General features: G+C 36.8%; 1 protein-coding gene across 15 annotated transcripts in view; it reads left to right on the top strand.

Annotated features, from left to right (window-relative positions):
• Window positions 1-12,148, top strand: part of EHMT1 (euchromatic histone lysine methyltransferase 1) — a 430,700-nt gene that overhangs the window by 341,762 nt on the left and 76,790 nt on the right. For all 15 annotated transcript variants that reach the window (XM_069072710.1, XM_069072712.1, XM_069072720.1 and 12 more), the window contains one exon: window positions 10,386-10,487. In XM_069072710.1, the coding sequence (XP_068928811.1) occupies window positions 10,386-10,487 (102 nt within the window). The remainder of the gene's footprint in view (window positions 1-10,385; window positions 10,488-12,148) is intronic.

Below are 12,148 nucleotides of genomic sequence, written 5' to 3'. Positions count from 1 at the left end.
AATCAAACATCACAGTCCACTCAAGTTTTCAAAACTCTAGAATTTTTTTCTTTTCAACTTTTCTATAATTTCTTTATAATTTTCCTATAATACTGGTATTTTGCACATTTGAACCTTAGTCATATTCTCTCATGGTATCTGTGGGTGATAGTTGGCATATATTTACGGAAACCTAGCTAGGAGGCACATGAGTGGAGAAAATATAGTTTTAGGGCAGCTCCCACCTGTGGACTTTAATAATTAATAATCCACACCACATGAAGATGCTTCTCTGCTAGCTATTTCCCTTTGGGCACTTATTCCTCTCCTGTGGTGAAAGTCATTGATGAAGCAGTGAGAAATTCTTTTATCCCAGAGCCATCCATAACAGGACACTTAGAAAGAGTTATCCTCTGTACTTGTTCAATGACAAGTAGTTTTTTTTTTTAATTTTTTTTCAAATTCTTTATTAACTTCTGATTTACATCATTCATTTCCACCGGATTTTGAGTTACAAATTTTCTCCCCATTTTTCCCCTACCCACCGCCCCAAAATAGCAGTCCCACAAGATATCCCCTCCTCCAATCTGCAAGTAGTTTCTTAAAATCAGAAAATTGCAAAGCTGGACAGTGCAGACAAATCCCATCAGCTTTTCACATAACATTTATCTTCTAGCAAAGCCTAATGTGTTTTCCAAAAAGCACAGCTTATATCAAGCCAATGGAAAATGTCTTCTCCAACCCTGATGAGATTACAAAAGACGAATCAAGGCTTCCAAGAGGTTTCCCCTCTTTCAAGATGTAGATGGCACTACAGAACAATAAACTCATAGTGAATATCTTTACATAGTCAGTATTCAGCTCTCGTCCAATCAGTACAACAACTGAAGAGCTCACTTAGCTGACCCACCATTACTGCTGGCCAATCAGCAAAGTAATTCTGTCTTCCTAGCAAAGCTTCTCCAGAGTTGGCTGGAATCTCTTTCACTCATAGCCTTCTGTTTTCTGTCCCCAGCTTCCTGGGATTCTTCCTTCACTCAGATTATTACTCTTCTTCTGATGTCTTTCTTCCTCCTGATTATTTTCTACCTTCCCATATTCTCATATCAGAATCTTCTAGTCATCATTCAGTTATCTTTATCTTATGAGGTATAAAACTCAGATTACATATGTTTCTGTCAGGTGTGAATCCATCAGAAGACCCCAAACAGTTCAGTGTTTTATAATTTTTCAGTTATTACCGTTAAAATTCTGAAAACAGAGCTGGAACTAATGAACCATAGTTCTTTGCAGCTATTATTACCTCAGTCATTGCTCTTCCTTCAAGTATATCATTTCAGTACATTTATCTGAGGGGAAAGATCACTTTCTCGTTCTAAAAGAATGTTCTTTTATCCCTTCTCAGCATTCCACCCATGGGGCTCCGTTTCTTTTCAGGTTGATTCTAACAGCTCTGTATAGAAAATTTTTTCTGACCCTTTCAGCTACCATTCTTTTCACATACGAAAGGCGGCGATACCTCACACCTTTTCCAGCTCTATAAAATCTTTTGTGCAACCTATGCATTAAATAGTTATCTTTGATGAAAATATTAAGGCAGAGTCTTTAGCAGGTGATTTTCTACAGTTGGACACATTACTAGTCATATATGACTGAAAGTACAAAGAATAAAAAAATCAGACTGGATTTATTGTGTTTTGATTACACAAAAACATTTGGTTTAGTAGAGGAAACATTGCCTTAAATTCTCTTTGAAGAAACTGTCTCCCATACATACATTAAGATCATACAAGATTCCTGGATAGTGCAACCACTTAAATAATTTTGCCTAATCTTTTTTTTTTTTTTTTTTTTTTTTGTATTGGGCAAGGCATAAAAGGGGAAGCTTTACATTCTCCATTGGTTTTTCTCACTTTCATTTCAGTGTCCTTCACAGACTCCAGATCCTAGCGAGATTTCTTATAGATAGTAAAGTCCTTTACATGCTTTTGTTTGTGGATGAAATTCTGCTGATTTTTCTCAAGTCTCAGGATACTGAGGGGACTTCTTAATGAGAGTATGATCATTCAAAAGTTGTTGGCCTAACAGTTCACATTAGAAAAACCAAGTTAGTGGAGAATGCCTGTTCCCTGGATTATAATATGTAATTGAGTGAGCAGTAAATTGATTTAGTCAACTAATACCTATATCTTAAACAGGAACTTCAGATGGACAATAGATTATATATGGGAAATTGACCATGATGTTCAGTGATTTTAACCTGTTCACTTACATAAAATCTTAAAACATGAGAGTGGTCTCCTGGTGATTCTGTATGAGTACAAACCATGGTAGACTCTGTTCTCTAAAGATCCAAATTGTAGGTGACCTAAAGGGCATTGGAGAGGTATATAGTGGGCATCAGAGGGTAGCAACGTTTTAGCAATAATAGTTTGATGTGTAAATAAAAAGAAATATATTTGTAAAGAGACATGTGCTGTTTGTATAGTCAGGGAGATTGACTGCTGTATTTGATGGGCAAAATTATTGAAAAGTCCTCCAGCATGTTAGATCTGCTTGGGTATACTTAGAAGAGGCAAGGACAAGATTCACACATGATAAGAGGGTGTGTATGACTTCGAATCAGAATTCCCAAATCTGCTTTATCACATATCTATCAAAGTAATTTTTTTGAAAGGAGAAAGTTTTTTTTTTTAACTTTTTTGGAGGGCATTTGGGGTTAAGCGACTTGACCAAGGTCACATAGCTAACTAAGCAAGTGTTATGTGGCTGAGGCTGGATTTGAACTCTGGTCCTCCTGACTCCAGGGCCAGTGCTGTATTCACTGCACCACCTAGCCACCCCGAGGAGAAAGTTTTTGACTGCTGAGATCAGCTTGAAACTTGGTATAAATAAGAAACTGGTGAGAAAAGTGAGTTTTCTGAAATATGATCCAGTTGCCAGGTCCAAAAAAATGCAAGTCAGGGTAATGGATGAATTTTCAGATATGCTTTCTAAGTCTCTCTTACTGATCTTTGAAAATTCAAAAGGTTTCTTTGGAATATTTAGAAAGGAAAATGGTGGTCACTAAGAGCCAACCTAAATTCACTGGGCATGTCATGCTAAATTGGTGAGTTGTTGGGTCATGGAGAGGGGAGAGGATAATTACAAAGATAATAGTATACCTGAATTTCAGCAAAGATTTTAGAAGACTTTATTATGATATCTGTATGCACAAGATGGAGAGAATGATAATAACTAACATTTATATTGTGCTTACTATTGCCAGGCATTGTGCTAAGTTTAATAGTATAGTAAAGTTGAATGACTAGGCACATTAATCTCTGTCAGTGTGGAGGGTTGTCTCTGTTAGAATGATCCAGTGATAAGTCTTCCACCCTACGATATCCAGCATTTTTATTAGTTATGGGATGTGGGTAAGATAGACATGTCATTATACTTAAAATGGTACAGAATTGTTTCGGCTAGCTCATATGTTGGATGACAAAGTCAAGATTCTAAAAGGTCTTGACATGTTAAAATGAGGGATCAAACTAAACTTACTAAATAAGGTACTTAGGTCTAGAAAATTAAACAGTTCCAGTATGAAACAGAAGAGGCTTTCCCAGACAGTTGTTCTTATGGGAGAAATCTTAGTGAACTACAAATTCAACAGTCTAGATGTAAGGTGACTATGATTATTTACTTGACCTGGGGATGTTAATCTTAAGAGATTTGGTGATCACATGATTATTGTGTTTAATTATTTAAAGGACTATAATGTATAAGAAAATTTATATCCATTCTTTTTGTCTCTAGAGACTAGAACTACATGAAATGAGTAGAAGATACATAGAGGGAAAAGGAAATCAAAAGTGTCCAGAACTGGAGCAGTTGTACAGGACTGAATAAATTTCCTGTCATCAGTAGTCTCCAAATGAAGGCTATTTGATTACTTGCTGGGGATGCCTTCATTCTTTCCTTGTATATTGCTTCCTTCCCTATTGCTTACAAGCATTCTTGTCATCCTCAAAACAAATCCTTTCTGTGTCCTGCCATCTCTGCAAAGTATAATTCTAAATCTTTTCCCTTATACCATACTCTGAAAATACCATTTACACCTGATTCCTCTACTTTCTATCTTCTCATTCCCTTTGTTATGCTATGTACTTTGCTTTCTGACCTCATCACTTAACTGAAATTGCTCTTTCCAAAGTCAGCAGTGATCTCCTGATGACCAAATCTAACGACCTTTACTCGTTCTTCCTCCTCTTCCTCTTCCATGACCTGTTTGTAGCATTTGACTCTATTCTTCACTTTCTCTTCCTGAATCCTCTCTCTTTTCTGCATTTTTGTTACACTGCTCTCCTACCTGTGTGACTACTTTTCAATCCCCTTTGCTAATTCATTGTTTGTGTCATGCCCCTTAATTGTGGTATACTTCAAGTCTTTCTCCTGTGCCTCCTTCTCTTTTTACTTTCTCTTGGTGACCTCACCAGCCTCCTATTAGGTTTAGTCACCATCTCTCTGTGGATTATTCATAGATCTATATATCCCACCTTAGTCTCTCTACTGAGCCCCAGTTCCATATCACCAACTACCTGTTAGATATTTCCAACTGGATATCCCCTAGTCATCTCAAATTTAACATGGCAAAAAATCATTATCTTGTAGTTCTTGTTTTTCTTTTTCCTTTTTATACCACATTATTTCCCACCTGGCTACTCTCTTGGACGTCATCATTGTTTTCATTCATTGCATTCAGTAAACAATTATTAAGCCACTTACTATATGCCAGCCACTATGCCAAGTGCTGAGAATAAAAAAAGGGACAAAATGCAGTCCCTGCCTGCAAGGAGCTTACAGTCTAAGGAAGAGGTCATCATGCCAACAATATATAAAGCAAAGTCTATAAAGGATAAATATACAATTATTAAAAGATGAAAAATACTGGAATTAAGAGGAATTAGAGAAGGCTTCCTGTAGAAGGTGAGATTTTGGTTGGGATTTGAAGCCAAGGAGGTCAATAGTCAAAGTGGAGGAAGGATAGCGTTCCAGGTATTGAGAACAGCCAGAGAAAATGCCCAGAAACAACAAATGGATTATGTCCGTGGAACAGGAGATCAGTGTTACTGAATTGAAGAGTTTGATTTGGGGAATAAGGTATAAGAAGAACAGAAAGGTAGGAGGGAACTAGGTTATGAGGGGTTCCTAGAGGCAATAGGAGACTACTGGAGTTTATTGAGTGTGGGGGTGCCATGATCAGATCTACATTTTAGGAAAATCACTTTAGGGCTTAATGGAGAATGGACTGTAGTGGGGAAGAGACTGGAGGTAGTGGGCTAATTCAGTAATCCAGGCATGAGGTGGTGATGAAGGCCTGAACTAGAGTTGTGGCAGTGTCAGAAGAGAGAATAGTGTATATTGGAGAAATGTTTCCAAGGGGAAATTGGCAGGCCTTAACAACAGCTTGGATGGGGTGGAGGTGGGGGTGAGGGTCTGGGGAGGGGGTGATAGTGAGCAATCCTGAGTACCTACCAGTTGTGAAACTGAGGGACTGGGAAGGTAGTGTTGCCCTTTACAATAGTAAGCTGGGAAAGGTTTGGGGGAGAAAGATAATGAGTTGTGTTTTAAACAAATTGAATTTCAGATATCTACTGGACATCCAGTTCAAGATGACTGAAAGGCAGTTGAAGGTATGAAATTAGAAGTCAGCAGAGAGATTGGGGCAGGAAGAATAGATCTGAGAATCATTCGCATAGAGTTGGTAATTCAATAATGAGAGCTAATGAGATCACCAAGTGAAGTAGCGTAGAGAGAGAGAAGAGGGCCGAGGACAGAACCCTCAGGGACATCTATGGTTAGAGAGTATGATCTGGATGAGAATCTAGTAAAGAAGACAGCAAGAGTGGTCAGGTAGGTAGGAGGAAAACCAAGAGAGTGATATCCTGAAAACCTAGAGAGAAGAGAGTATCAAGAGAGAGATAGAGTGAATCATCAGTGTCAAAGGCTACAGAGGGGTCTAGGACAATGAGTATTGGGAAAAGGCCATTGGATTTGGCAACTAAGAAATCATTAGTAACTTTGGAGAGAGCAGTTTTGGTGAAATAATAAGGTCAGAAGCCAGATTGTAAGGAGTTAAGGTGAGAGAATAGAAAGTGGTGGAGTCTCCTATTGTCCATGTCCTTTAGAAGAGTTTTGCTACAAAGGGAAGAAGGATGATAGAGATATAGGATGATAGTGTTGATGAAAGGACCAAGTGAGGGTTTTTTTCAGGGTAAGGGAGTAATGGCCCTGTTTGTAGGCAGTAGAAAAGGGAGAGATTGAAATTAAGTGAAAGAGCAGAAGTGACAGGGGGCAGTCTGTTGGAGGAGACAGGGTGGAATGCATTCATTTGAAGAAGTAAAGAAGTTAGCTTTGGAAAGGAGTAAGGGCATTTCATCATGTCAAACAGAAATGAAGAAGGAAAATGTCATATCAACTATTAATCTCCTACCTCTTCAGTTCTGATTTCTCACTTCCTCCTTCTGACTAGAGCGGGTAGAAGATACACACATCTGGAGAGTTTCTCCCAGATGCTCCATTTAAAAGTGGGAGCCCAAGGCACCCATCTTATCATTTCTCCTGGTTTCAGGATTTTATCTTGCTGAGTGCCTTCTTTCTCTCCCACCCACCCTCTGGCTTTGAAGCTTCTTTTTAAGTGATCTTTAGATTGTGAGCTCTTTGAAGGAAATGACTTTTTCCCCCTTTTTTTCCTTTCTTTGTTTTCTTAGTATTTTTAACTCATTAGCATATAGTAGATGCTGAATAAATGTTTATTGACTGGCTTGCTCACCTTTAGGAACAGGAATTATGTTTTGCTTTTGGTTATTTGTTCCCTGATATTTTCTTTCATCTTAAATCCATAGGGAGTAGGGTTGGGGGAGGGGCTACAGTCTCTGTTTTTCTGTAGAAGTTTTATAAATTTCTAACAAAGCTGTTGGGATATGTGTTTATTTTTATGTGTTTGTGTTCAAACCCTTCTTCGTCTTTCAGATTAAAGTACAGTTAATTTGATGCCCACTTCTATACTTCCATATTTATACCTTCCTTCTCATGCACCCCATTTAGGAGAGAGGACAATTTCTGCTCCATTCTTCTTTAGTGTATTCCTCCCTTCCTCTTTCCCTTTCCTACCCTTTAAAAATCCAAGGACAGTTTTAAGAATCTCAGAGAAGCCCCTGTCTGAGTTTTGGCATCACACCGTTTGGCACCAGATTAAGCACTGTCTTCCCAGTGGCCCCTGCTGTGGGCTTTCTTACCATACTCTTGCTGCCTACACACATGGAGCCTTGCAGGTCGTATGTGTTCTGTCTTGTCACTGTGTCATTTGCTTTCCTAGAGGATCATCCTTTCCCCTTGGCTCATGACTTTCTGGCCTACCTTTTGTGCATTTCTGGGTGGAAGAAGTCACATAGTTTCTTATTGGATTTCTTGATCATTATTTGTTCTGGTGTGTGAACTTCATGATTTTAGTGGGGGAGGTGTATAGGAGCTGGGCAGTATTCCTCCTATTCAGATAACTTTGGTTATCACTGTTCTTAGCTGTTCTGTGTTTGGTGATTTACTATTTGCTAATGACTATCAGTAGTGTATTCTGGCTCAATTCACTTACAGTATTATGCTTTTCTGTCTGACCATATGGAATTTGAAAGTGTCATTACAGTAGGGTAATAATGCAACTTTTTTTTTCTTTTTGGAGGGCAATTGGAGTTAAGTGACTCGCCCAAGGTCACACGGCTAGTAAATGTTAAGTGTCTGAGGAGGGATTTGAACTCAGGTCCTCTTGACTTCAGGGCCAATGCTTTATTTACTGTGCCACCTAGCTGCCCCATTAGTGCAACATTTTACATCTAGTTTTGTGAATAGTTAAGCTTAAAAGAGATGTTTATTCACTTGAACAAAAGTAAATTATCCCTATCCCTTCCACTTCCTTTATTGGGTAACTCTATTATAATTTTATTATCGTATGTCAAAGTTTTCCTTCTCTGTGTTATGGTTTATATATCTTATCTTGGCAGTTTTATTATTCATTATGTTTTGATTACTTTCCCATTGAGCCAGTTCTTTTGCTTCCATTTTAACTGGGTTTGTGGATCTTACAAAACATTCATACTCCAATGTGGATTTTCCTGTGTTTCTGAGTTTCCCTGGGTTAGTATTTGCCTTAAGATATAGATAGCAGTATAAATATTGCCCATTCTAAATAAAAAAGCAATACTCTGTGTTTATGCCTCCTAGGGCATAACCTTACCCACTCTAAATCTTCACCAAAGTACTGAGGATAATTGTTGACTACCAATATATGTGGAAATTGTTTGTGGTGTGAGCTGTTTGTAACTTTTTCTGTACATAAAACTGAAGAAACCTACTTTTATTTCCCTTTGGAAGATGTTAGATGAGACCTTAATTAATAATTATTATTATTTTAAAGAAATGGAAGAAAATAGAGCAGAAAAGAAGGTAGTGTAATTCTTTCCTATTTGTTTCTTCTTCCACATTCTCTCATTCTTTTAATTAGCTTATTGCTAACCTCTATAGTTTCTACTGAATCATTAGAGAGAAATTGTTTTCCACACCCTTTAAATTGTGTACCTCTAACTAGTAGCTCCTAAAATGTTGGGTCTCAAATGAAATAGTGAGTATTGGATGAATAAAGAGATAACCCATTGTTTTTTCTTAATGTTATTTTTTATTGTTCTTTTTCATATCACCTTTATGAATATGTCCCTCCCACTTTTTTTATGCTGCACATCATCCTATTCAGTAAAGATTAAAAAAGAAAGATGAAGAATGCAATTTTGCAGAATTAACCAACAAATCAACTGAATCTGACAGTGCAGCAAATATTCCATATCTAATTCCCTTCTAGCACAAAATAAAAGCATTTTCTTAGGTCTTCATCTAAACCAAATTTTGTTATTGTAATTATATAGCCTTTTGCATTTTTTCAGTTCTTTCCATTTATATTGTTAAAGTCATTGTGTATGTTTTTTCCTTATTCTTATCTCATTGCGTTATTTTATATCTCCCATGCTTCTCTGAGTTCTTCATATTTGTGATTTTATGTGGCATTGTAAAATTTCATTATAGTCATGTAGCATAGTTTGTTTAACCATAGTTGACGAGCATCTATTTAATTTTCAGGGTTTTTTCTCCACCATAAAAATACTATTATGAATATTTGGTTTATATGGGACCCTTTCTATATGTCTCTAATTTTGTGTGTGTATGCATGCATGCACGCATGTGCATCTTAAAGATTATGAGGGGGAGCTTCTTTTTTTTAAGCATTGTTCCAAATTTAGTGATTGGGAACATTCCTATGAATGTCAATCCTTAATAATTCCTTTTTTATAGACTATTGTTTTTTATTCACTTATTCTCTGAGGAAAGAATCCTGGTTTTTAAATATGTGTTAATGCCTTTTATATCTTAGATATCAAACCCTTGTTAGAGATTTTGGTGGCAAAGATTACCCTTCTTCTCTTCCTCCCCACCCCCCAGTGTTGCATTGATTTTGTGCAAAAGGTTTCTAGTTTTAAGTAATTAAAATTATGTCTTTTGTTTTTTATAATATTCTCTATCCTTATTTTGGTTAAAGATTGATTCCCTTCTCTAACCATAATTGTGAAAGGTATTTCTGTAAGAGTGTGTGTGTGTGTGTGTGTGGTCTTCTGTTTTGAACTTGTTTTTGTTTTATTGGTTGTGTTTTATAGTATAAGATGTTGGTTTAAAATCAGCTTTTGTAAAATTGCTATAAACTGTTATCAGGAATTCTCAAATAAAGAGTTGTTCTTCAGTTAATTTATGTTCTTTCTTGTTTACTGAACATGTAGTTATTGAGTTCACTTATTTCTTATGCTTTCTTATCTAGTCTTTTTCACTGATTAACTTTTTCATTTTTTGTTACCAAATTGTTTTAATAGTTACTAATTTATACAATTTGAAGTTTAGAAGTGCCCTATTGTGCTTTAATGTTTTTGAAGTGCTATCATTTGAATCCAAGAAAATCTGAAGGACATTGTGATACAATTTTTTGGTCAGTTTCATCACACTAGTCTCTTAAATGTCTTTAGTAGGATCATCCTTTGAATGGCATTGCCTTATGTGTTATCTGAGTAGAAAGTCTACTTCAGAAACATGTGAATAGATCTACAAGAACAGGGTAGCACTGCCATGTGGAGTTCACTGGCCTTGTTTCAACCATTTAAGGTTTTTTGGGGAAATCAACATTTGGGTTCAGATTCATCAGAACCACTTTTTATGATCCACTTCTTATTTGTCTAGTGTTCTAAGTGTAAAACTAAAAATTGTTTGCTATTTATAGATAAAGGGACTATATCTTGAAACATATTCTTTGTAACTTAATTTTATTTTTCTTTCAGGATGCAGAGGGCTCCACATGCTTACACCTAGCTGCCAAGAAAGGACACTATGATGTGGTTCAGTATTTGCTCTCAAATGGACAGATGGATGTCAACTGCCAGGTAACATTCATAGTTATGGAATGGACCTCTGATGTCACGTGTCATGCTATCCCTTACTCCTGAGTAGTTGGTGCTAGGTAGTGGTAGAAGAACTATAATTTATCCCTTTCAGAATCACTTAGTGGGTACATGCCTGTTTTTTTATTCTTGGACACAACAGCAAGGGAGGAACTCTGTCCTTGTTACTTTGTTAAAGAGGTTACTCAGCAATATTTGTGGTTCAACCAGCAAACACTTTTTGAGCTTGTCTACTCTATAAGGACTTTTGTTAGGTACATACTCTGGAGGGTCAGATTATCAACCTCCCACATCCCCCATCCCATATTAGGATGTTGATTCTCAATTTTCCAGGGCCTTATCATAGTAGTGCTTAGTAATCTGCTTTATAAACCAGCTTGAGGACTAAGAAATAACGAAAACCTAGGTGATAGGAGACAGGCAATATGCTTATCATCTGTTTAAGCAATAATGGACCTCTGATGTCATGTGTCATGCTATCCCTTACTTCTGAGTAGTTGGTGCTAGGTAATGGTAGCAATTTTGTAGCCCCCTCCTGAAGAGTTACCATTTTCCATTTTAAACAAAATGCCATGGTTCCCCAAATCAGTAAGAGAAGCTAGAAGGCCATTTGGAATTTTGTTCCTCTTTCTGCCTTATATAAACCAGTTGTCTCTTAGCACCAACAGCCACAAAGGCTGTAATTTATTACCCAAGAAAAATACTCATCGAAAGTATGGTTATGATTTATCATTAGATTCACCAGAGTTGAATAACCCCACCCTCAGTATTTATCATTTTCCATGTTCCTCCTGTTGTACAGTAGAGGTGTTCATATGAGGATGTATGAAAAAGAAAAAGAGACTTTAATTTTATTCATTGTAAATCGAAATGAAAGGTATTTTGATGACCTGAGAATCCTTATTTCCTATTGCCTGGGAAGGGAGCAGAATTTAAAAAAAAATTCTTGATTAATACTTTGAATGGTATCTCTTGTATTGATCTTAATGTAATCTTCTTTTCTTGTGACTTAATATGACTTCTTTTCTGCTGCTGTTCTGTTCTGTTGCTTTAGCATAGTGGTGAGAGTTTATATTGGTTTAGAGTCTAGAGTACTTGTATTTGAATTCAGGTTCTACTGCATAACACCTTTGCATATTTGGTTGGGTTCATTTCAATTTTATGTTATATAGACCCTTCTTGTTCCTTACTATAGCAGAATAATCCTTTTGCTCTTCCCTGATTCCCAGAGAAATTGTTCCAAACCTTCTATCCTCACCTTTCCTCAAAACTTCCAAACCTCTTCGTCCACTTAGCTTATTTGAGGACTTCAAACCTTATTTTCTGTGGAAATTAGGCTCTTCTCCAGAAATACCCTCTTGTTCCCCTGTCTTCATTCCAAAACTTTTTTTTAATGCTTTATTAACTTCTGATTTACATCATTCGTTTCCGCCAGATAATTGAGTTACAAATTTTCTCCCTGTTTTTCCCCTACCCACTGCCCCAAAAAAGCAGTCCCACAGGATATCCCCTCCTCCAATCTGCTCTCTCCCATATTTTCTCCCATACCCCTTTTGAATTTTCCAGTGGATCTCTATGCCTCAGTGCCTGTATGTCTTATTTCCCAATTACATGTAAGATGGAATTAATAATAGTATATATAT

The sequence above is a fragment of the Petaurus breviceps genome, unplaced genomic scaffold (genome assembly GCF_028583685.1).
Source record: "Petaurus breviceps papuanus isolate PSGF00001 unplaced genomic scaffold, PetGlider_PUasm1.0 90847, whole genome shotgun sequence".
Lineage (NCBI taxonomy): Eukaryota > Metazoa > Chordata > Mammalia > Diprotodontia > Petauridae > Petaurus > Petaurus breviceps.
This window is presented reverse-complemented; position numbering and strand designations above follow the sequence as displayed.